The 26,249-nt window shown below is 44.6% G+C and overlaps 2 protein-coding genes across 3 annotated transcripts; one reads left to right on the top strand and one right to left on the bottom strand.

Annotated features, from left to right (window-relative positions):
* On the top strand, positions 1–8,333 carry AKIP1 (A-kinase interacting protein 1). 2 transcript variants are annotated; one of them, XM_066366132.1, is made up of 4 exons: positions 1–422; positions 859–939; positions 3,153–3,257; positions 5,453–5,709. In XM_066366132.1, the coding sequence occupies exons 1-4, from the start codon at positions 240–242 to the stop codon at positions 5,624–5,626; spliced, it is 543 nt and encodes a 180-aa protein (XP_066222229.1). In that variant the 5' UTR covers positions 1–239; the 3' UTR covers positions 5,627–5,709. The 2 variants fall into 2 exon arrangements, with proteins under 2 accessions (XP_066222229.1, XP_066222237.1); XM_066366140.1 differs by lacking the exon at positions 5,453–5,709 and adding an exon at positions 7,861–8,333 and having other exon boundaries at positions 2–422.
* On the bottom strand, positions 5,887–26,053 carry C1H11orf16 (chromosome 1 C11orf16 homolog). Its single transcript, XM_066366149.1, has 7 exons — positions 25,979–26,053; positions 24,497–24,681; positions 23,087–23,243; positions 21,243–21,474; positions 19,723–20,390; positions 10,131–10,349; positions 5,887–5,981 (listed from the first exon to the last, which is right to left on the bottom strand). Exons 2-6 carry the CDS (start codon positions 24,661–24,663, stop codon positions 10,131–10,133), a joined length of 1,443 nt encoding a protein of 480 aa, XP_066222246.1. The 5' UTR covers positions 24,664–24,681; positions 25,979–26,053; the 3' UTR covers positions 5,887–5,981.
* Positions 26,054–26,249: the final 196 nt, after the last annotated feature.

Here is a 26,249-nt window from a genome sequence, read left to right as displayed (position 1 = left end):
CCTTGAGAGATGGGCGGGGTGAAGGCCCCAATCGAGCGCTGGGGGAGACGGAAGTAGAACCGGTCAGAGCTCCCCGAGTCGCCCCTGACCCGGCGTCCGCTGGGTAGCGCGTTGGGGGCGGGGCCATAGGCACTGGTCGCTAGGGAGGTTGAGGCCCGGCCTCCGCCCCGGAGCTGAAGCAGGGTCGCGGGGTGGGCTGGCCGGTCCTCGGCTGTGTGTCTGTGCCCGCTTAGGTAGACATGGAGAACTGCTTGGCGGCCGCGGCGTTGAACGGGGTGGACCGGCGTTCCCTCCAGCGCTCGGCTAGGCTGGGTCAAGAAGTGCTGGAGCGGGCTAAGAGGAGGGCGGTAGACTGGCATTCTGTGGAGCTTCCCCAGAGCGGCGTCGGGGCCAATTCCCCCCAGCACCTTCTCCCAGGAGAGGTGAGGGCCCCTGTATTAGGGGACCAGCCCATTTATTCGCTCGGTGGCCTTCCGGGGGCCAGGGCACGAACCACACGGAAGCTGTGAAGTGTCGGGACAGTCAACGAAAAAGACCTTTGAAAACTCTTGACATTTGACATCATTATTGGGTAGCTTTAGGATATTGCTAGTGCTCGGCCCTGGTTGGTTACTTCTTTTAAAAAAATCTTACATACTACCATTTGATGTTAGAGGAAAGCCCGCACACCAGTCATTGTCCTGGGTAAATTGTATGTCAATGTATTCCTTTTAGAGTTGGAATTCTCAGTAAGATCCTTCTTACTGACTTAACTTTCAGAGCCTTTCGGAAAGTAAAAAGGAAGCTATTCCCCAAATGACTTCATTCTCCAGTAGAGAATACCAGATCTCACCCGTGACTTGCCATTTATTCAAATAGAGAGAAGAAAGTCGCCCGACCCTCAGTGCTTCCTTCAGAACAATGGCTGAATTCATGGACTATACTTCAAGTCAGTGTGGGGTAAGTTGGTGTAAGCTGAAGCCATGCCCCTGATCTGCCTGGTGATGGATCACAGAGTGGATCTTGGTGGAATTTAGGTAGAATCTGGAGACTACCAGTTCACCCTGGCCTGTCTTTGTGGGTGGATTGTAATCACTCAAGGATTTAAACCAGGCAGTAAATCCAAGTTTGAGTTCATTCAATAAATATTTATTGAATGCCTGATTCAGTAGATGTTATTGAGGATACAGCAGTGAACATGTCAGTAAAGGTCTATGCCCTCACTATTGTTTTCAGACGAGTGTGTGGGGTGGGGAGGGTTAAAGCTTATTTGCTGAATTCCAAAACAAGTCCAAATAGTTGGAGTTTTTAAAACTTTGAACTGATATGCAGTTTAAAAAAAAAACAGTAGCGTCCTTCTAAACTGGAACTGAGCCTCTCTCAAAATGTACTGAAACAAAATCCTAATGAAAACATTTAGAATTTAACCTATTTCAAGTCTCTGGGATTGTAGTTTTTAAGTTTGTCCCTATGGGTCCATATTGTCTGATGGCCACAAAGGTGGTTCTGTGGAATAGATGCAACACCCTCATGGGAAGTAGTGTGGCTTCATGTCAAGAGCCGCCTCTCAGAAACCAGACCCATGTTCTGGCACTTACTGTAATGTCTTAGGCTTAGGCCAATTAATCTCCCTCACCTTTACCTTCCTTGTTGAAAAAAAATGTTCTCTGAAATCTTTTCCAGCCTTTACAGTCTGTTTCTTTGGTTTCCACTGAGAGATGAACATCAGAAAATTATCATAATCTGTAGCATGGAGGACTTATGTTTGGTACCATTTATTGAAATGGGTGAACGAAGGTTTTAAAGACTCTCTTCGCAAAACTATATACCAAGGTCATCTTTAAGTACTTCAAGGGAATGTTGAAGGCAGGGCAGCCAACATTCAAGAAAATCACCTTCATGGAAGGTACTCTTTGTCTTCTAAGAATTACAGCAGACGCTGGGTGTCTTCCAGCCTTAATTTTTTATGTTTCTTATGTGTTCTGTAAGGGAGAAGGAAGAGAAGACCTAGTTTCTGTCCACTTTTCAATTGCATATATTAAGATTTCAAAAAATCTGTAATCTTTCTATATCTTTTGTAAAATCCCTGTGACTCCCAAGAACAGGATTCTAACCAATGAGCTATATAGTTAAGAGAATATTTTTATGTTCTTATTCTGTTAAGTGGTTTTAGAAAAATTCATAACTTGGGCTCTACTGTAAAGTGATCAACTTAAACTTTGGTTCATGGCTCAGTAAAAGGAATAATATTTGTCTTTGGTTTGAGGTTTAGCAAATTGGTGTTCTTCGTTTTGGTTTTCAGTTTAAGTCTCCTTCATGGAATGGAGCTTCAGAACCCTTGGCTTTCTGAGATAGAATTAAGAACAATATTCTGAATTTGCCATCACAATTCTAAACCAGCCCCTAAGATACAGCATTAGATCCATGTCTTGAAGTGCTTTCCCCAGCTACTCATTCTTTTGTCCTTATGCCTTGCAACACTGTCCCTACACTGTGTTCAAAACAAGCAGGCTTGTGATGTCCTCATCATTAGTCATAATCAAGGGCAAACCTAAGTTTAACTTCTAGTTGGAGGAAGGAAGTAGACAAAAATGTAACTGCTTTCTGATCCTTTGGGTTATTCTTAAATTGGAGACCTCACCCTCTCACACACACACACACCCCCCACCCTCCACCCCAAGGGAGACTGGCTACAAGCTATTGGGTTTATGTTGTATTTCCTGGTGTGTTTCCAGATCTCAAGGAGGTGCAGCCTTCTTTTCCCTTGTCCTTGTCTGAGACTTAGACAATAAACATGGAACTGTTCATCAGAACTTGTCATGAGAGGAGGTGAAAGGCACGTGTATTTTACATGGGAGCGCAGATATGAAAATTAGTTAACTTGGCAAAAAGCGTGTTCCTGCCCAGCTTTAGTTGGCCAGAGTTCTTGCCCTACAAAGGCAGCAGGTGGCAGCACATGGCAGCAAAGTAATGCCAGATGCAGTTTCCTCCTCCGCAGTCACTTTACCTGGTCTAAGATTCGTTAGGTGACTCCAGAGTCCTGTTAAGCGGGCAGGTAGTTTTATCTTTGCTCTTTTGTCTCTGTTCTTAATCATATTTTGCCCAAGTAACAGTTTTTTGAAAAATTCACCAGACTATTTGATTACCCAACATCTTTCACATTACTTCTCCAGAAATATTATTCATCTATGCCAGAGAAAGGAGGGGCAACCCACGTCTATCGTTATCACAGAGGGAAGTCACAGCTGCACCTGTGCTCAGACCTAGGAAATGGTCAGGTATGTGTCCTCACTTGCCCTGTGCTGTGTGCTCAGCCTCCCAAGATGCGAGACCCTGTGTTGGGGAGCTCATGCGGGATCTGTATGATCAGGTCCCTGTGTGACTCAGCATGACAGTGCTCAACGGAAATGGACCAACCCCCAGTCTCGGAGAACTTACAGCTGTGAACTGGAAATAGGAGTTTGTCCAAAATATAAGATTGATGCCACTGTAGGATCTTCCATTGAAGCTGCAATCCTGAGCCATTCTAGGTCAGGCTTAAAGAGCTTCAAATATCCTGTTCTACATCTAGGGATAGGAAAGAGATTTTTTTCGTAATCATGTATTTTCCTCTAAGCTAGTGATACCTATCATGTCTTTGATAATTTTTAAAAAGAAAATGCCAGGAGGGGGTCTCTTATAACAAAATACTTTTCCTAAAGAAAGTAGCAACTACAGGCCTCTCAGTACAAACTTACCTGTTTGGTTTTTTCATGATTAATAGCATAATGATTTAATGTTTTAATTTGACCTTTTAACTTTTTTTTTTTTTTTTACAGAGACCGAGTCAGAGAGAGGGATAGACAGGGACAGACAGGAAAGGAGAAAGATGAGAAGCATCAATCATTAGTTTTTCCTTGCGACACCTTAGTTGTTCATTGATTGCTTTCTCATATGTGCCTTGACCGTGGGCCTTCAGCAGACTAAGTAACCCCTTGCTCAAGCCAGCGACCTTGGGTCCAAGCTGGTGAGTTTTGCTCAAACCAGATGAGCCCGCGCTCAAGCTGGTGACCTCGGGGTCTCAAACCTGGGTCCTCCGTGTCCCAGTCCGACGCTCTATTCGCTGCGCCACCACTCACCACCTGGTCAGGCAACCTTTTAACATTTTTAAAGAGATTTTTTTTATTAATTTAAATTTATTGCGTTAACATGGATTCAAGTGTCCCAATCAATATAATACCCTCACCCCCCTCCCACGTGTCCCCCATTACATGCCCTTTACCCCCTATCCCCAATTCCCTTCCTCCCTTCCCTCTGGGATTTGCTGTTCTATTATCTGTATCTGTATGTTCTGTATATATAATTTGGCTGATCTCTTCACCTCTGATCCTGTCCCCTCATCCCCCTTCCCTCTGACAGCTGTCCCTATGCTCCCCATGACCCTGCGTCCCCGCCTCTGCCTCTATTCCATTCTTCAGTTCACTGTGTTCATTAGATTCCACATATAAGTGAGATCATATGATATTTCTCTTTCTCTGCCTGGATTATTTCACTTAGCATAATATTCTTCAGGTCCATCCATGCCATCGCAAAAGGTAAGATGTCATTCTGGGGAAGACAGATTTTACTTGATGAACTGATTCAGACGAGATCGGGCACGTTCAGGGTGGTATGGCCGTAGACTTGATGAACTGATTCAATATAAATCCTTTGTTGTTTTTTGAGAACAGTATGTGGTTTTGTTTTTGTTTTTAAACTCAACGAGTTGTACTCAAAGATAGCAACCTTAAACAGAATCTAATCCACAAGTTGAATTTCCTACTTCTCTGACCTGTGGGTTTAGGGGAATGATGGAAACATGGCCACAGGTACACAGTGAAGTCTGGATGCACGCTGGAAGTCCTTCTTGTTTCCCTCGCCTGGGATATGAGGAGTGATACCAGAGCCTGAACCTTGGCTTTCCTTTTTTGGCCTAAGGCTAAGGGGCTTACATTTGGGCAAGGGTCATTCCTATCCCTCCCATTCTTTCCTGTAAAATGTAAGTTGGTGCCTCTAAGGGAAATTGACTTTATCAGTTCACCCTGTTCCCCTCTAGTGCCCCTACTTCTGGGACAGTCACAGTAGACAATTCCGTTTTCTGAGGGCCTATTAAGTCTTAGTCACTTCTACACTCTAAGTCTGCCCTGCAATCCAGTATTCCCATATTATGGAATAGAAAAGCAAGGCTTAGAGAAATAATCTGTCCCTCTCAATAAATAAAAGACATAAGATTCAAACTCAGGTTTATCTGAATTCAAAGCCCATGAAGGAAAAAAAGTAATTATGGTAATCATCTGACTAAAAATATCTCACAACTTCACTAACAGTTTTAATGATTTAGATGACAGTATAGAAAAAATTGACATAACAATTGTTAGTTCCTAATAAAGAGAAAATTTCTCTTTATAATCCAGAAGCCTGAGTTTGGGCACAATGTTTCTACTTGTCTCTTCAGAGAGAAGAAGCATCCCTTGGGTTTGGCTGCATCTATCCAGCCACAGAGCACGCTCTGGCATCCCAGCCCATGAGGACAGAGCTCCCGGTGGCCCTGCACTGGGCTTCATCACCACTGCAATTTCATGAACCAGTTGACCTGGTTATTATAGGGATCACTGTACTGGATATGTAGTATTTTTGTGTTGGGATGTTTTTATACTTGTGGACAGTGTACAACATTGTGGTTGAGTGTGAAGTCCTGTTTTCTCAGTATCTTTCCTTCACTTGAAGGCTGAGGGATGCTCTGTGCCTGAACTCATAATTGTGGTTGGAAAGAATGCGAAGTATTCACATCTCAGTTCCTACAGCTCAGCTGGGCTGGCGCTGGGTCCTGCTGGAATTCCACCATCTGTTCAAGCAGCAGGAGGGGTCTGATCCTTGTGCTTACAAAGTGAATACCATTGCTGAAATTCTGAACCATACATTTGGTTAGATCGGGTTCCAAAACATTTTGAAGGAATTTATTCCCATTTTCCACTAATGTTTCTCTGTAAAAAAATAAAGGGGGGGATGAGTTTCTCATTTTTAGGATAAAATATTCATTTGTTTATAAATTCAGGAAATCTTTTGGAACTTGGAAAAGCTGGATTTCTGAGGAAAGGAACTTCAGCAAGTTGCTGCAATAATTTATTTCTTGTGTGTATACCATGTGCTAGCCAAGATTCAGACTATACTAGAGTAGTAACAACTAAGAATATTTTGCTTCTAGTACAAATATAAGTGGTTAGGCTTAGATGCCTCCACCACTTGCCGGATTTTGGTGATGCTAAACTTCCAGGTGTTCACAGCGTTGGCGGTATAAGTGCCAGTCTCACCCCCCAGGATTCCTTTTATTCAGACGCATGAAGCGTCCTTGGCTTTCTGAAATCCTGACGCAGCTGCATTTTCTGAAACCTACTTTTGTTTACATAGTTGATGACCAATAAACAGTTGTGGCATGTCACATACATTCACATCAGTTAAACGATACTAGACCTCTGGTTTTGTATTAACTGGGATATATAATATGAAAGGATACAACATAAAGCAGCTGTGGAAAAAAATTGGCTTCAAATATATCTATCAGATGAAGAGGGAGAAAGTTTCACAACAGTATAAATATTCTCATTCATCCTTCTAGTGGAATTTGCCAGCCAGTGGTTTTGTTTCTCCCCTCAGGTGTGGTGGCAGAAGTGACAACTGCTTGTGGCTCCTGAGCACTGCGTAAGCATGAGTAGTGTCACAGCTGTGGAATAAGAGCTTTGGCTCTTAATGACAGGCTCTTCTCTGGTTTGTGACTTGGCTCTTTTGCCATCTGAACTAAGCGCTCCTCTGTCTGCACACCTGCAGTGACCCACTTCCCTGCCATGTGTGAAGTTATCGTTGGAGGTCTGTTATGCTCTAAGCATAAATCTCTTCATTTACTCCAGCTTCCAGTGTTTGTGCTGTAGGAGGACCAGTCCACTGAGGGAGGGCTTTGCCAGCCAGCTGCCTTGCTACATGACAGAATGGAATCTACTCATAGTATTCACAGCTTTAGGAGAAATGTTTCATCCTCTTAATGAATTTTGCAAAGCACAGTGAAAAGGAATGATTCGCATTCCAAGGTGCCTTGCCATTACTGCTCATCTGTGATAACAATTGCCACTGTCTGCTTTTGATCCCCCAGACAATGTCCTAAGCCTTTCCCACCGCCTAATTCTTTTTTTTTTTTTAGGTGAGAATTGGGGAGATACAGAGACAGACTCCCACATGTACCCCAACCAGAATCCACCTGGCAACCCCGTCTGGGCTCAATGCTCTGCCCATTTGGGGCCGTTTGCAACCAAGCAATTTTTAGCTCCTGAGACTGAGGCTCCACAGAGCCATCCTCAGCACCTGGGGCCAATGCGCTCAAACCAATCGAACCATGGCTGCCGGAGGGGAAGAGAGTGAGGCAGAGAAGGGGGAGAGGAGGAGAAGCAGATGGTCGCCTTTCCTGTGTGCCCTGACCAGTAATTGAACCCAGGACTTCCACACACCGCACTGATGCTCTACTGCTGAGCCAACCAGCCAGGGCCCCTAATTCTTATCTTTCTAATCCAGCTAGAGTGCTTCTTGTATTACCTTTCACGTGTCTATAATGCTTGAGCATTTACAGAGTGTTCTCACAAGTGTGGCAGGTATTATCACAGTCTTAGAAATAAGGAAACAAGCATAAGGAGATGCTAAGACTTACCTAAAGGATAGTCCAGTCCTACTGTGTGGCTGAGATGTGAAAATAGGACCTCCATCTCCCACACTAATGCTTCGTTCCACCTGGCCTCTGGCACACAGACAGCCTGGGGGAGGTGCCCTGGGCACTGGGATATAAAGTCTCTAACCTGATAATATCTGCTTTCCTTCCAGGCTGAGAACATCTCTAAGGACCTCTACATAGAAGTATATCCAGGGACCTATTCTGTCACTGTAGGTACAAATGACTTAACCAAGAAGACTCAAGTGGTGGCAGTTGATTCAGGACAAAGTGTGGACTTGGTTTTCCCCGTGTGATGTTGACCATCACATTACCTTTGATCACATTACCTTTTTCTAAGTAGCAAGGAGAATAAAGTCAATATATGATTCTCTTAATATTTATACATTAATTCTGCCTTTGAGGCTGACTGTGAAGGTCAGCCTTACTGGGACCTGGAGCATGTCTCTTTCAGCACCTATTTTAACTTGTAAGTGAAGAAGTCCTCTCACCTTTTTTTGCCTGAAAGCAATAACAATGCTGTCTGAATAGTTTTTTACTGCTTGCTTTCCAAGTAAAGGCTAATTATGATAATAAAAGGAGAGATTTGGAAATAAAGAAAATTCCTTCTTATTTGTATTGTAAGAGCAACAAAATATCATTCATGTACATCTGTAGGCTTTACGAAAAGGTGGCAGAGAGGCTGTGGACTCGTTTGCCCAAAGCAGGCTGACCGCGAACTGTAACTTCTGTGGAGCGCATCCAGGCTGATCTTGCCAGTAAGGGGTCCTGGTCAGGGGTCAGCACTCCTGAGCCTCTCACAACAAGGCCCTTCCTGCCGCCCTTCTGCAGGGAATTCTTCATGGACTGAAGATGCTGCTGCTTATTCGACTCTCACTGTGGCCTGCTCTCTCCCTCCTCCTGGGAAGGCTTTGCCTGCCACTTTGTAACTTGCTCAGGTATCTGTTCTCTTTAGCTTACTATAAAAGAGAAAATCCTGAGAGTCTTATGCTGGCTGTAATTTTAGGATCAAAAGTCACTGATTTTAGCCTGACGAGGCGGTGGTGCAGTGGATAGAGCGTCGGACTGGGATGCGGAGGACCCAGGTTTGAGACCCCGAGGTCACCAGCTTGGGCACGAACTCATCTAGTTTGAGCAAAGCTCACCAGCTTGGACCCAAGGTCACTGGCTCGAGCAAGGGGTTACTCAGTCTGCTGAAGGCCCACAGTCAGGGCACATATGAGAAAGCAATCAGTGAACAACTAAGGTGTCGCAACGAAAAACTGATGATTGATGCTTCTCATCTCTCTTCATTCCTGTCTGTCTGTCCCTATCTGTCCCTCTCTCTGACTCTCTCTCTCTCTCTCTCTCTGAAAAAAAAAATCACTGATTTTAAAAAGTCATCGATGTGTCCTTAACTTTTAAGCTCCCACACCAACAGTTTTGCTGCATCTCTCAGTTTAGTGCCTGGTTGTTCATCTCACTTTGAACATAACAAGACTTTCCTCAGGAAAAAAATGCCAGCATTTAAATGACAAAAACAAAGTTTTGAGTAGAGCATTCCTAATGAGGAACAGACTCCCATGGACGTAGGGCCTAGTACAGCAGACCCATGCCCATCACCAAATAGATGGTCATTTAAATGGGTATCCTTGTACCCCTCAAAAGTTTATGATGGCCTTTCTGAGTTTTTTAAGCGTTTTGAAACTGTGCAAAATTGTGTGTGGGGGGGTGCATTTTTCTGGGAAGAAGAGCCATGGGTTTTATTTTCAAAGGGGGCATGACCCCAAAAGGTAAAAAAAAACCATGGAAGGGGTCCTTAAGAAGCCCCTTCTCAAGGGATTCAGGAGTAAAGATAGTTACAAAATAGTCATGGGGATATAAAGTCCAGCATAAGAAATACAGTCAGTAATAACTATGTATGGTGTCAGGTGAGTATTAGAATTATCAGGGGAATCACTTGATAAATTATGTAATTATATAGTTGTTTAATCACTATGCTGTACACCTGAAACTGATACAAAATCACATTGAAAATCAATTGTCTTAAAAAAAAAAACATGATAAAAAAAAAAGGCAGCCTGACCAGGCGGTGGCGCAGTGGATAGAGCCTCAGACTGGGATGCAGAGGACCCGGTTCGAGACCTCGAGGTCGCCAGCTTGAGCGCAGGCTCACCTGGTTTGAGCAAAAGCCCACCAGCTTGAACCCAAGGTCGCTGGCTCCAACAAGGGTTCACTCAGTCTGCTGAAGGCTCGTGGTCAAGGCACATATGAGAAAGCAATCAATGAACAACTAAGGTGTTGCAACGCGCAATGAAAAACTAATGATTGATGCTTCTCTTCTCTCTCTGTTCCTGTCTGTCTGCCCCTGTCTATCCCTCTCTCTGACTCTCTCTCTGTCTCTTTAAAAAAAGAAAAAAAGTCCCCAGCCATTCTGCTTTACCTAGGTCCTCGGGGCTTCTAGCCTAAGGCATCCTGGTCTCTGGCGTGTCGCAGTTATGCCCTGATTCAGTTGTCCGTGTCCAGCATGCTTGGACAGGATCTGTAGTGGCTTCATGCTGCTTGCTTCCAGGACAAGCTGGTTGGTACTCACACTGCTATAGCTGGTTCTCTGGTGTTTATTGCCCTTCTCTTCTTTCTGGATGTTGCAACATCTTTTTTCCTAAAACCAAAATTCAAGGAGGTATGTTTAATATGCCACAACTTTGATGGGATTAGTCTTGATGACTTCAGCACAACTATACCAAAGATCACAGTAGAATAGGGCAATATCTAAAAATAAAAGGAATACTTTAAAAGAAATTCATCCCCTCTGACTTTTAGAAATAAGGTTTGAATCCTGTTACATCATAATCAAGGGAGAAGAGCTACATGACTGCTGACCACCAACAGTCTAGTCTCTCCAGATCGCTACTTCAAGATCAAACAGCACCCTCACTGCCTGTAACTGAACGTAACAAAAAGGGTGGAGGACAGAGGGACCCATTCAAGACTGCTGAGTGGCAGAGCCTGAGACTGACTGTTAAGCGTCAGTACTTGAGGGCTACCAAGCACAGCTAGGAGACAGCACATTTCTTTTAAAGAATATGAAATCTTGAGGGGAGAGAGAAAAGCTCTGGTATTGGCTGTTGTTTCCAGCTGTGGATACACACAGGTTTGTGCATCATCATCACTAGTTAGTTGTGGCATGTAGTACCCCATCTGTGATGAGGGCTGGGGGTGGCCCCTTTCTCCACACCCTATCTCAGGCATATCCTCCACAGTTTGGGTTGCAGAGTTGGGACCAGGAAAGAGATGAGTCCACTGATTCTCACGGTTCATCTCCAAAAATTACCTTTGCCTGGAGCAACAAATGACCCAGTGCATAATGGACAGCCAGGCCAAGTACCCAAAGATACTATATTTCTCTTTATGTAGCCAGTTATTATTTATTTTGGAAATAAAACTGTTTAGTGGATTTGTTGAAATATGATGGGGATAGGGATTGAATGTAGGACAAGGTGACCAAGCAGTGAAGAAAAAAATCAGTGTTCGCTGAGGGCCAGGGGCTTAATCAGGTTTAGAACCAATCTACAGAATGCTATGAAAAATATTGAGATGACGTCAGAGTAATGGCGGTATGAGAGATACTGACCTCACCCCTTGAAATTTCAACAAATTGAACAATTATAATGCAGCAAAGGAACCCCAGCTGGGCTTGCAGGCATGCCTGAAATGTCTGCACACCCAATTGACTAAGGGTGGGAAGGCTTGAAAAGGGGGGTGGAAGATAAAACACACTTGCAGTAGGCTCCAGAGAGATGTTTTGTTTTTTTTTTCCTCAGCCAGGACTACAAGGAGGCAGGAAGTTCAGGTAGTCTGGGTTTTGTCTGCCAGGATATGGAGAGAGAAGCCTGGAGTGACTGGGTCTCCTGCTGCCAGGAGGAGCAGAGATTGAGGGGCAGGGATGGAGATACTAAACCAAAGCAATAGCAGAACACCCTTGTTGCCGCCATTGTTGCTGCATTCAGTCTGCAGCCCACACTCAGCACAGAGACAGAGAAAACCAGCCTCCCAGATCCTGCCTCTCATCTCGCAGGTATAGAGTGGGGGAGAAAGACCCCACACCTAACTCCAGAGACACTCTCTCCCCTTAGGTGCTTCACATCTGGTCCCCCAGTCTGCTGAGATGTGGGGAGGAGCAGCCGGAGGCCTGAAATTGCCATTGCTAAAGCCATAAAGCCCTCAAAACATGCCCCACCAACCAATGTGACTGCAACCCTGCCCACATCACTGTGACAGCAACATCTCAGTGAGAGTCAGCCCAGGAATTTCACAGAACTAAAACTTGTAATGCAGTGACACCTAATGGAAAAAACAATAACCTCTCAAAACAATTTTTTTTTCATTTTTTATTTTTTCCTTTTTTTCTCTTTAGAATTTAATTTTTATATTTGTATTATTTTTATGGGTGTTTTGTTTGTTTTTGATGTTTTTAGTTTTCACACTTGGTGGTTTTTCTTTTCAACATGTAATTATTTAAAATTTTAAAAATATTTTTCATTTTATTTTTTCAATATTTATTTTTCTTTTTTTGGCTTTTTTTTTTTTTTAGAGTTCTTAACAATACCACTCTCAAACTATCAAGAAAGAAGAAATAAAATACCATGACTACACAAGATAGACAAGTAGTTCAGAAAAAAATTGAAGAATATCCAGAAAGCAATCTCCAACACATGGAAAACTTGGAGTTAAATGATAGAAAATTCAAAATTTAAGTTCTGAAGATATTCAATGAGGAGCAAGAAAACACTGATAGGCAATTTAATGAGCTAAAAAAATCAATGAACAAAGTGAGTACTTCACCAAGGAGACTGAAACTTTAAGAAAAAAACAAACAGAAATGAAAAATTCATTACATGACCTGAAAAATGAGGTTGCAAGTTTAGCTAATAGGCCAAATAGAGAAGAGAATCAGTGACATCAAAGACAGGCAATTAGTGATGCTATAGAGAGAAGAAGAGAGAGTTATGAATTTAAAAAAAGTGATAGAGCTCTACAATAAGTGTCTGACTGCATCAAAAAGAGCAATATAAGAATAATGAGTATATCAGAAGAAGAAGAGAGGGAGAAGGGAATGCAGAGCCTATTCAAACAAATAATGGATGAGAAATTCCCAAGACTATGGAAAAAGAGCCTCGAATCCAAGAAGCAAACAGACCTACTCCAAGGCATATCATAATAAAATTTTCAAAAATCAATGACAGCCTACCAGGTAGTGGCACAATGGACAGAGCGTTGGACTAGGATGCAAAGGACCCAGATTTGAAACCTGATGTTGCCAGCATAAGCTCAGGCATACCTGGCTTGGGCTTAACAGCTTGAGTGCGGGGTTGCTGGCTTGAGCATGGAATCATAGACATGACCCCATGGTTGCTGACTTGAGCCTAAAGGTCACTATCTTGAGCCAAGGGTTGCTGGCTTGAGCAAGGGGTCACTCGCTCTGCTGTAGCCCTCCCAGTTAAGGCATATATGAGAAAGCAATCAATGAACATCTAAGGTGCCATGATAAAGAAATGATGTTTCTCATCTCTCTCCCTTCCTGTCTGTCTGTCCCTATCTGTTCCTTTCTCTGTCTCTCTCTGTCTCTGACACAAAAACAAACAAAACAAAAAAACGATGAATCCTCAAGGCAGCTAAGGAAAAGAAGAACATAACCTATAAAGGAAGGCCAATTAGGTTCTCATCAGACTTCTCAGCAGAAACTCTACAAGCCAGAAAAGAGTGGACCCAAACATTCAAAGTACTGACAGAGAGGAATTACCTGCCAAGAATATTATATCCATCAAAGTTATCCTTCAAATATGAAGGAGAAAAAAACTGCAGATATACAGAAGCTGAGGGAATTTATCACCAGAAAACCTCCACTGCAGGAAATACTTAAGGGTGTTATTCAGTCAGACACAAAGAAAAAAACAAGTAAAAAACTACAAGGAAAAGCTCCAACAATGTCACAATAGAAACAAGGATAATCTGTGACAACAATAACGTAAAAGGGGAGAGGATAAAGATTTGCAGTAGCAAAGGAGGATGGAGTGCAGAAGCCCTCAAAAGACAAAGGACTCTTATACATATGATAATTTTTCTCTTAATAACCTAATGGTAACCACCCATGGAAAAGGGTGGTTACCATTAGGTTACCACTATTGAAACACAAAGTTTAAAAAAAGAAGAAACAAGGGAAAGAAGTATGGAAAACTACCAGATAAAAACAACTGAAACACAAAAGAGAAGAACCAAATGAGACACAGAGCTACCAGAAAACAAAATATAAAATGGCTATAGGAAATCCTTAAGTGTTAATAATTATCCTAAATGTAAATGTACTGAGCTCACCAATAAATAGGCACAGAGTAGCAGATTGGATCAAAAAGCAAAACCTAACCATGTGCTGCCTTCAAGAGACACATCTAAGCTACAAGGACAAAAGTAGAATAAAAGTGAAAGGTTGGAAGATGATTCTCTAAGCAAATAATAACCAAAGAAAAGCAGGTGTAGCCATACTCATACCTAACAATGCTGACTTCAAGACAAAAAAGGTAGCCAGAGACAAAAATGAATGTTTCATAATGATAAAGGGAATATTGTATCAAGAAAACATATACATGCACTTAATATATATATGCACTGAACCAGGGAGAACCAAAATATATAACATCTACTAACTTATCTAAAAGTAGAAGCAGACAAAAACACAATCATACTTGGAGATCTCAACACATCATTAATGGCTTAAGCTAGATTGTCTAAACAGAAAAATCAATAAAGAAATATCACCCTTAAATGACACACTAGACCAATGGACATAATAGACATTTACAGGACATTTCAGCCCCAAACACCAGGTTATATATTCTTCTCCAGTATCCATGGAACATTCTCAAGAATAGACTATTTGTTGGGCCACAAAATGAACATCAACAAATTAAGGAAGATTGAAATTATACCAAGCATATTTTCTGACTGTAAGGCTTTGAAATTACAATTCTTTACTTCAAAGGAAGTAAAGAAGCCCACAAAAATGTGGAAATTAAACGACATACTTCTAAAAAATGACTGGGTCAAAGGAAATAAAAGCAGAGGTCAAAAGATATATACAGACAAATAAAAATGACAATACAAATCAGAATTTCTGGGATGTAGCAAAGGCAGTAATAAGAGGGACATTTATATTATTACAGGCTTATCTCAAGAAACAAGAGATCCCAAGTAAACAACCGAACATCACATCTTAAGAAACTAGAGGCCCTGGCCGGTTGGCTCAGTGGTAGAGCGTCGGCCTGGCATGCAGGAGTCCTGGGTTCGATTCCTGGCCAGGGCACACAGGAGAAGCGCCCATCTGCTTCTCAACCCCTCCCCCTCTCCTTCCTCTCTGTCTCTCTCTTCCCCTCCTGCAGCCAAGGCTCCATTGGTGAAAAGTTGGCCTGGGCGCTGAGGATGGCTCCATGGCCTCTGCCTCAGGTGCTAGAATGACTCTGGTTGCAGCAGAGCAACGCCCCAGATGGGCAGAGCATCGCCCCCTGGTGGGCATGCCAGGTGGATCCCGGTCGGGCGTATGCGGGAGTCTGTCTGACTGCCTCCCCGTTTCCAGCTTTGGAAAAATACAAAAAAATTAAAAAAAAAAAGAAACTAGAAAAAGAAGAACAGAGGCAACCCAAAGACGGCACAAGAAAGGAAACAGTAAAAATCATAGCAGAACTAAATAAAATAGAGAACAAAGAATTATAGAGAAAATTAATACAACATAGAGCTAGTTCTTTGAAAAGATCAATAAAATTGACAAACGCTTGGCTAGACTGAGGGAAAAAAGAGAAAGGACTCATATAAAGAAATCCAAAAATGAAAGAGGAAAAATTACCACAGACATCATAAATATTAAAAGGATCATAGTAGAAACTATGAAATTTATATGCCACCAAATTCAACAATCTAGAGGAAATGGATAAATTTCTAGAACTATACAATCTTCCTAGACTGAGTCACGAAGAAGTGGAAAACCTAAATAGACCTATACGCAGGGAGGAAATAGAAACAACTATCAAAAACCTCCCCCAAAACAAAAGCCCAGGACCAATGACGATACTAGTGAATTCTACCAAACATGCAAAGAAGATTTGGTAACTATCCTTCTCAGAATCTTCCAAAAAATAGAAGAAGTAATACTCTCTAACACATTTTATGAGACCAACATAAGTTTCATACCAAAACCTGGCAAGGACAACACAAAAAAATAGAAAACTACAGACCAATTTCTCTAATGAATACAGATGCAAAAATCCTAAACAAATACTAGTAAATTTAATTCAACAACACATTAAAAAATCATAATATATCACAATCAAGTGGAGTTCATTCCAGGAGCACAAGGATGGTTCAACATATGTAAATCAATCAACAAACTACACCACATCGACACAACAAAGAACAAAAATCATATGATCCTATCAATAGATACAGAAAAGCTGTTTGATAAGATACAACATCCCTTTATGTTTAAAACATTCAATAAAATCAGAATAGAAGGAAAGTACCTCAACATAATAAAGATCCTATATGACAAACCATCAGCTAATATTAGGTTAAATGGTAAAAACAATGAAGGCTTTTCCTCTAGAATCAAGAACAAGACAAGGCTGCCCATTCTTTCTACTCTTATTCAACATAGTTCTGGAAGTTTTAGCCAGAGCAGTCAGGCAAGGGAAAGAAATAAAAGGCATCCTATCAGGAAAGAAGTAAAGGTATTACTTTTTGCAGATGACATGATCCTGTATCTAGAAAACCCCAAAGACTCCACCAAAAAACTAGTAGAAACAATAAACCAATACAGTAAAGCCACAAGATAGAAAATTAATATAAAAAGTCTACTGCTTTCCTATATGTCAACAATAAAACTTTAGAAAATGAACAAAAAACAAAAACAACAAAACCTTTTTTTTTTTACAATTGCAATAACAACAACAAAATATCTAGGACTAAACAAAGGATGTGAAGGACCTATATACCAATAAGTACAAAGCATTATTGAAAGAAATTGGCCCTGGCTGGTTGGCTCAGCGGTAGAGCGTCGGCCTAGCGTGTGGAGGACCCGGGTTCGATACCCGGCCAGGGCACACAGGAGAAGCGCCCATTTGCTTCTCCACCCCTCCGCCGCGCTTTCCTCTCTGTCTCTCTCTTCCCCTCCCGCAGCCAAGGCTCCATTGGAGCAAAAATGGCCGGGCCGCTAAGATGGCTCTGTGGCCTCTGCCTCAGGCGCTAGAGTGGCTCTGGTCGCAACACGGCGACCCCCAGGATGGGCAGAGCATTGCCCCTGGTGGGCAGAGCATCGCCCCATGGTGGGCGTGCCGGGTGGATCCCGGTCGGGCGCATGCGGGAGTCTGTCAGACTGTCTCTCCCTGTTTCCAGCTTCAGAAAAATGAAAAAAAAAAAAAAAAAAAAAAAAAAAGAAAGAAATTGAAAAAGACACAATGAAATGGAAAAATATTCCATGTTCATGATTGGAAGAATCAACATATTTAAAATGGCCATATTACCCATCAAAATCCCAATGTCATTTAAAAAGAAATAGGGCAAAAAAATCACCAGGTTTGTATAGAACCATAAAGAAATCCAAATAACCAAAGCAATCCTGAGGAAAAAGAATGAAGTTAGAGATATCACACTACCTGACTTCAAATTATACTACAGAGCCACAGTCATCAAAACAGCATGGTAATGGCCCTGGCTGGTTGGCTCTGTGGTAGAGCGTCGGCCTGGCGTGCAGGAGTCCCGGGTTCGATTCCCGGCCAGTGCACACAGGAGAAGCACCCATCTGTTTCTCAACCCCTCCCCTTCTCCTTCCTCTCTGTCTCTCTCTTCCCCTCCCGCAGCCAAGGCTCCATTGGAGCAGAGTTGGCCCAGGCACTGGGGATGGCTCTGTGGCCTCTGCCTCAGGTGCTGGAATGGCTCTGGTTGCAACGGAGCGACGCCCCAGATGGGCAGAGCATCGCCCCTGGTGGGCGTGCCGGGTGGACCTCCGTCGGGCGCATGCGGGAGTCTGTCTGACTGCCTCCCCGTTTCCAGCTTCAGAAAAATACAAACAAACAAACAAAAACAGCATGGTATTGGCAGAAAAACAGACATACAGACCAATGGAACAGAATTGAGAGCCCAGAAATAAAATCACATATATACAGACAAATAATCTTTGACAAAGGAGCCAAAGACACACAATGGAGAAAAGAAAGCCTCTTCAATAAATGATGCTGGGAGAATTGGAAAGCCACATGCAAAAGAATGAAACTTGACTACAGTGGTCCTCCTGCATAAAAGTTAATTCAAAATGGATTAAATACCTAAATATAAATCTGAAACAGTAAATTACATAGAAAAAAACATAGGTACCAAACTCATGGACCTTGGTCATAGACAACAATTTATGACTTTGACCCTAAAGGCAAGAGAAGTAATGGCAAAAGTAAATAAGTGGGACTATATCAAACTAAAAAGTTTCTTCACAGCAAATAAACTGACAACAAAACAAATAGGAAGCCAACTAAATGGGAGATGATATTTGCACAAACAACAGCTCTAATAAGAGGTTAATATCCAAAATATATTATAAAGAATTCAAAATCTCAGCAACAAACAAGCAAACAATCCAATTAAAAAATGGGGAGAGGACCTGAACAGACACTTCTCCCAAGAGGACATACAAATGGCCAACAGATATATGAAAAGATGCTCATCTTCACTAGCTATTCTGGAAAGGCAAATCAAAACTACAATGAGTTACCACCTCACACCTGTTAGGATGACTATTATCAACAAGACAGGTAATAACAAGTGTTGGAGAGGCTGTGGAGAAAAAGGAACCCTCATTCACTTCTGGTGGGAATGCAAACTAATACAGCCATTGTGGAAGGAAATATGGTGGTTCCTCAAAAAATTAAGAATAGAACTACCATATAATCTAGCAATCCCTCTACTGGATAGCTACCCCGAAAACTCAAAAACATTGGTATGTAAAGACACATGCACCCTCATGTTCATCGCAGCATTATCCACAGTGGCTAAGACATGGAAACAACCAAAATGTCCCTCAGTAAAGGCTTGGATAAAGATGTAGTCCATATATACAATGGAATACTACTCAGCCATAAGAAATGATGACATAGTGACATTTACCACAACATGGAATGACCTTGAGAACATTATACTGAGTGAAATAAGTAAATCAGAAAAAGCTAAGAACTATATGATTTCACGTATAGGTGGGGTATAAACTGAGATTTATGGACATAGATAAAAGTGAAGTGGTTACCAGGGAGAAGGGCATGTGGGGCAGGGGACAGGGAAGGGGGTGGAAGGAAGGGTGTAAAGAGGGACAAATATAAGGTGATAGAAAATGATTTCACTTTGGGTGATGGGCATACAACATTATCAACAGTTTAAATGCTATAAAAATGTTTACTTGAAACCTATGTACTTTTATTGACCAATATCACCCTGTTAAATTTAATTTTCTAAATAAATTTTAAAAAAAGATAAAAAAAGTTTGAGGATGACCGCAGATGGTCAGCAATAACACTGGCTCCCGCTGAGCTGAGAAGAACGAGCAGTATAAGGCAGTGCCCTCTTGTAACTCATTACGGGTCCCTGCTGAGAGTAGGTCCTGGTGGCCAGTGCTTAAAAAGTAGTGTCTGTGCTTCTCAGGACATTGAGGGTGGTGGGGGTGGGGGTGGGGAAGCAGGTAAAAACAGACAATAGCAGTGCCCTGTCAGAAGAGACTAGTGAAGAAAGGGCAGTGGTTAAATGGGATGCAAACCTTTGCACAAAGCTCAGTCCATCCTTTCTTGCTGGGCTTTACTGCTTAAATGGAAGCCTACCATTTCCCTCCTATCACTGACTCCCTTCAACATGACCACACTCCTAAGTATTACTTCCAACCCCAGCGTAGTGGTCATGTGGCTGAGATGCCTGAGATACAGGAGGGAAGGATGCTAGGGCCTGAGACCTACCTTAGAAGAAGGTATACCTGTCTCCCCAGGATACGGCTCAGGCCCGTTTCTCCTCCAGTACCTCCACGGGGGCTGGCAGAGGCCACCCGGCCTCCTTGGAGTCGCCTCAAGAAGGATGGGGTCTGTGTTGACTGTGCTGTCCACCATCAGCCTCTGAGGGAGGCCCATCTCCGGCTCCTTCTCCAAACCCTCTTCTTCAGAAAGGGAGGAGGAGGAGGGAGAAACACTGACGGGAGCCTGCCCTGCTGCTTCCTCCTCTTTAGGAGCCTCTAGGGGCAAAAGCTGAGGCGTGGGCTTCAGCTCCACCTCGCAATGTTCTCTGTCTGTGACCGCTGAGGTCCTGGTGAGAGGCCACCAGGTGGGCCCAGCCAGAGGGCAGCAGTCAAGGCAGCCCTGGTACAGCAGCCGGCAGCTGGCATGGGGGTGGGAGGGAGGGCACAGGAACGGGGTGCCCAGTGGAAGCCTGTTGGTGACACAGCTAGTGACCGGCGCCAGCAGACAGCAGCAAGTGGCCTGGAGGAGGGGACCGGGTTGCTCCCTGGTGAAAGTCCTCTGCAGCCTCTCCACAGCCTTCTTCCAGGCAGCAGGGGGCACCCGCCTGACTCCTTCTCTAGGCACAGCAGCTGTCTCGCCATTCCAAAAGTAAACAGTAATCTCTTCTTTTGATGCTGCATGACAGAAAATGGTGACATTTTGTTACAACTGCCTCTTCTGTATCATGGGATAAGGGTCTCCTATCCCCAAAAGCAAAGCCTCAGTGCTGCCCCTCTGCTCTGCCTGTCTCATGTGTCTCCTCACCTGCTCGATTCACCATGACACGTCCGGTGCACCTGCCTGTGCCTCCCTGTCTCAATTTTCATGTCAAAACCAAATGCCTCCTCAGGTAGGGGAAGGGAAGGGAACCTCCTGTCATCCTCTGAATTACAGTGATGCTGACTGGTTGGCCCTGTAGAAGGGGACTGACCCAGGCTCTGGGAGACTTGGTGGAGAACAGGTCATGAGTACTGTGTGACCCCAGAATAACTCTACCACACCATAGATTAGCTAGCCAACATAGACGTAGTAGTTTTAAGCTCTTTAACCCTGATGAAAAATATTTTTTAATTTGCTTTTTTTAATTATTAATTTTAATTGGGTGACATTGATAAATCAGGGTACATATGTTCAGAGAAAACATCTCCAGGTTATTTTGACATTCGGTTATGTTGCATCCCCATCATCTGGTCCAGGCACATAAGGGAGTTGATGCTTCCTGCTCCTCCTTCCTTCTCTCTCTCTCTCTCTTCTCTAAAATAAATAAATAAATAAAATCTTTTAAAAAAATTAAGGCAAAATATTTTTTAATTTGAAAGATATGATTTGTGTATCTACTGCCACACCCAGGATGAAGCTGTATGAGTTTTTGTTTTGTTTTGTGCCTCTAAGATCCCTAAGCTGCAGAGACTCCCTTTGCTCTTCCCTCTGGCCTGATCACCAGCCTGGCTCCTCCTGGGGACAGGTAGGTCCAGCAGCCCCCTTACCTCTCTGGGAGTCTCCTGTCTCCAGGCTTAAGACAGTGGCAGGGCCATATCGCTGTCTGTCTGTCTCCCAAGGTGCCAGCACCTTGTCCCCAGGTTTCAGTGAGTATTCTGCAGAGGGTGAGAACCAAATGACATCTTCTCCTAAGACCACACTCTGCCGCTGGGCTGGCAGCTCTGGGCCTGTGACAAGGGGAGCTTCAAATTCCACAAGCAAGCCGCCCCGCCTCTCCAGCTGTGGGAAAGAAAACAGGCAGAATAAGTACCGTGGGGAGCACCATAGTTCCCTGTGACCATGCCCTAGAACCAGGCCCAGGGGCTTCCTTACAAACATGGAGGGCCAATACTTACCAGTCAGGGGGATACCATGACCACAAACATGGAAGTCCACTTACAGAAGGGACAGGGATAGGAGCTGCTTAGAGCCTGTTGTAGTACAGACAGGCAGACTGTGGTGAGGTTGCCCTTCCCTCTGCTTCTTCTTGCCACGGGCAACTCTAGTTTATCACTTCCTGCCTTTCCCTTCCCATTCTCTTTCTTTTCCTGTTTTCCTTTTCTCCTTAGCTCTCTGTTTTTGGCCTACAACCCCTGGGTCCTCTGATCTTTCCCCAGCACACTCCCTCTCCTCCCAGCAGTCCTGGGAGCTGCTGTCCCTGTGTCCAACATCAGCCAGCGATGGCGCCTTCATCCCCTGGCCACGTGGGCACGGAGGGGCTGTGGCGTGAGGGCAGCCCTCAGCTCCGCCGCCACACCACCCAGGCTAAGCAATGGACCAGCGTTGAAGAGAAAGCGGGAGAAGTACTAAAGCTAATGAAAAGTGTTAATATAAGCTTTTCTGAGACCTCATTATCATTTTGAAAAGAAATAAAATCTAGAATCACTAGACAGAACCTATATTTGAGCAAAACTCTGCTAATATTTCACTCAACTCACATATTAATTACTTGAGAATGACAAAATGACTTTTGATTGGAAATTTTATAATTCCCATATATTTTTTTTTTCAGGGACAGAGAGAGAGAGTCAGAGAGAGGGATAGACAGGGACAGACAGACAGGAACGGAGAGAGATGAGAAGCATCAATCATCAGTTTTTCGTTGCGTGACCTTAGTTGTTCATTGATTGCTTTCTCATATGTGCCTTAACCGGAGGCCTTCAGCAGACCAAGTAACCCCTTGCTCGAGCCAGCAACCTTGGGTCCAAGCTGGTGAGCTTTTTGCTCAAACCAGATGAGCCCGCACTCAAGCTGGTGACCTCGGGGTCTTGAACCTGGGTCCTCTGCATCCCAGTCCAACGCTCTATCCACTGCGCCATCACCTGGTCAGGCAATTCCCGTATTTTTAAGGAATTATTTTAGTCTTTCTCCCATGGGTCCACATTTACAAAGTCTGACTCTCAAAAGAAGAAAAAAGTCCCAAAGTAAGCAATCACCGAAGAGAAAGCCAGCCGGCTCCCAGGGTGCGGGGGCTGTGCTTCTGTGTGTAAGGGCACACACACGTGCACAGGTGTGTAAGGGCACACACACATGCACAGGGTGTAAGGGCACACACACGTGCACAGGGCAAACGCGTTTGTCCCCATTTTCCTCAGGCTGATGCCCAGAATTCCACACATCGAATTTTCCTGAGCAAAGTACTCTTACAATAAATTTCTGTTGCTGAAGTAGCTCTGTTTGTGCTACTTTCTTGCACAGCCCTAGCAAAGTAACATACTCACTGATGTGACATCTTCACTGTACAGTCTGGCCATGGAAGATCTGTGCTTATCCAAGAAACTGAACTGAGGAGCCTCAGTGTGGCAGGGCCACCCAGAGGAGTGCGCAGGAGCTGTGGGGTGATGGGACTTGCCTCTGGAGCAGTCTTTATCTGAGCCCGGTAGTAAAAGCCATCTGGTCCCCTTCTTGCCAGGACCCATGTGTCAGCAGTGTCTCCAACTCTTCCTGGCCGGCTGGGCCCCAGCCATGCTGGGTCAGCAAAGTGGAGACACGGTTGAGAAGATGAACATCTAGGGAAAAGCAAATGGAAGTAGGGAGTAGAGAAGACCAAGACCTAAAAACATCAAGGAACACATTTCACAGATAGACTTGAGTGGCACTGTGGTGTGTATATGACACACAAGGTTAGGTGGAACAGTATTCCACATAAAAGTGCCAATCTATGACTTCCAGTAAGGGGAAGCTAAACTGTGGACAGGGGCAGGAGAGGACAGTGCAGGGAAGCATTGCTTGAGGACTGGAAATTGTCTCGAGGTAATCAAAATGTGAATAGCTTTGATATATCAATGAATGCCAGTTCTGAGATCAGAGAGCAGACCAGGGAAGAGTAAGACAAAAGTAAATCCTAAGCGGGTGTGCGGGATTTGGGATGAGGCATGGAGGCTTGGGTGGCTATGCCGAACGCTGAAGGAGCAATGTGTGAGAACGCTTGGCACTGGGGGTCCAGATGGGAGGGGAAGTGCTCGGGCAGGGGAAGCACAGAGCTGCTGGGTAAGGGACTGTGGGGACAGAAAAAGGAGAAGCTAGCTGGGAATTTTGCGGACACAGCCAATTTGGCAAGGATGGAGGGTTTGTTGAGTCAGGGTTTGGGTTTCTGAAGAAGCTGCTTGCTTTTGTGGGCGAGCCTGGATACAGGGATGCATAACTTGGGCTCTGAATGAGATGGCCCACACAGGAGAATCAAGAAAGGGGGCTGTTCAAGCTGGCACGTCCTTAACCTGGGCAGACGGCACTGAGAAGCATGGGCAGGAACCCCCAGGGCTCACACAGCCCATAGGTACTTCAAGGCGGAGGCGCCCTTCCCCTCTTGCAGGTGCTCTTTAGACAGCTGAGGACAGAGGGCGCTGCTCAGGAGAAGCCGGGGACACTGAGGAGGGACCCAGAGACCTCACTTAACTGTTGGTTGTAGAAACCCTAACTTCTCACCTGGTGCCAGAACATGATCCATAGTTGATGGTAAAACGATCTACTGTAGAAACTTTATAACAGGAGATGACTGCCTTCTCCCTCACATGCCAACTCTGATATCTGCCACTCTGCTACAAGGTGGGACAAAAGCCAGGTCAACCCTTGGAGTCACTGGCAGTACAGTGTAGACAGGGTTACATAATACCTTAAGCAAATCATAGCCCACACAATAAAGACCCTTTTGGCTTTCCCAGGAAGTAAGTTCTCTCCCTCCTGGCACTTTATCTAGAGCCAAAGAGCAGAGAAGAAAAAGAAAGGCACATACCACATCCTCCAGAGGGGCAGAGACCAGTACCTGGTGAGAGGGCAGTGCCAGGTGAGCCAGGGTGCTGGGAGGGCAAAGGGGCAGGTGAAGGAGAGGCCCCAGGGAGGAGCAGTGTGGGCCCAGCCAGGGACCTCCAGGGTTGTGGCCACGCTGCAGTATTTGGGCAAAGGCATCCCAGGCTCTGTGGAGGGTTCCATGGCCTTCAGAGAAACCACCTGGGAACAAGCACCACCATTATATCTGAGTTGCAGCCCAGCAGAGGGCGCCAGGCTGGGGTTGGGCTCAGCTCTGCAGTTAGCTGCCTCTCTAGGGCCCCACTTGCTCCCACAGGCACTCAGGGCGTCCTCCCGAACCGTCTGCCTCTGGAGCCTCAGTTCAGAAAAGGGTAGAAAGAGCAAGAGCTCTGATGTTGGAGGAAGCAGCTTCAAATCCTTCCCAGCCTGCGGCTGTATTCTCACTTCACCTCTGCACTTTAGTCATCACTCAAGAGGTAATATATGAGAAGCACCTGGCAGACAAGTAGCCCAATATATACGTTAGTTTTTTCCTCTTTCCTGCTCCTCAGTTGTAGGAACTCCTGAGGATGTAAGACCATCCTTCCCTGCACAAATCCTAGCCCTAATGACAAACTGACCCCAGCCTAAGCCACAGACTCCCCTTGTAACCCAGTCATCTATAGCAGTGGTCCCCAACCCCCAGTTCGTGGACCGGTACAGGTCCATGGGCCATTTGGTACCCGTCCGCAGAGAAAGAATAAATAACTTACACTATTTCCATTTTATTTATATTTAAGTCTGAACGATGTTTTATTTTTAAAAAATGACCAGGCCCTGGCCAGTTGGCTCAGTGGTAGAGCGTCGGCCTGGCGTGCAGGAGTCCCAGGTTCGATTCCTGGCCAGGGCACACAGGAGAGGCGCCCATCTGCTTCTCCACCCCTCCCCCTCTCCTTCCTCTCTGTCTCTCTCTTCCCTTCCCTCAGCCAAGGCTCCATTGGAGCAAAGTTGGCCCGGGCGCTGAGGATGGATGGCTCTGTGGCCTCTGCCTCAGGCACTAGAATGGCTCTGATTGCGGCAGAGCAACGCCCCAGATGGGCAGAGCATCGCCCCCTGGTGGGCATGCTGGGTGGATCCTGGCTGGGCGCATACGGGAGGCTGTCTGACTGCCTCCCCGTTTCCAACTTCAGAAAAATACACACACACACACACACACACACACACACACACACACACACACACAAAATGACCAGATTCCCTCTGTTACATCCATTTAAGACTCACTCTTGATGCTTGTCTCATAAGTTTGACAATTATATTTTAAAATACCACAGTTTTTACACCAGTCACATAATTTTATTTTGTGCATTTATCTGTCCCACCCTAAAGGCCAGTTTGTGAAAATATTTTCTGACATTAAACCGGTCCATGGCCCAAAAAAGGTTGGGGACCACTGATCTATAGGACTAACTCTAACCCCAGGCTCAGCTGAGACCCCAGGGCCGTGGGCTCCACAAACCTGTTCAGAGGCAACAGCTGCGACCCAGCACCCAAGATCACACTCTGCTGCCCCAGCCCATCAGACCCTGTCAGGGTCTGCCCCTGTCCAAGGCTACAGGTCTGAACCCAAGGGGACTTACACACAGCCCTAACCTCCTCCACTTCGGCCTCCGCAGCTTTCACTGGTTGGGGCTCAGGGCCTCAGCCCAACTGACTCCTGGTTGCCAAGCAGGTTGCCATGGATGTGAGCCAGAAGGAACACTGTGAGCTGAGTGTACTGAGCATGTGCA

The sequence above is a fragment of the Saccopteryx leptura genome, chromosome 1, assembly GCF_036850995.1.
Source record: "Saccopteryx leptura isolate mSacLep1 chromosome 1, mSacLep1_pri_phased_curated, whole genome shotgun sequence".
NCBI lineage: Eukaryota > Metazoa > Chordata > Mammalia > Chiroptera > Emballonuridae > Saccopteryx > Saccopteryx leptura.
The sequence above is the reverse complement of the archived record's forward strand: the minus strand, read 5'-3'. Positions and strand labels throughout refer to the sequence as shown.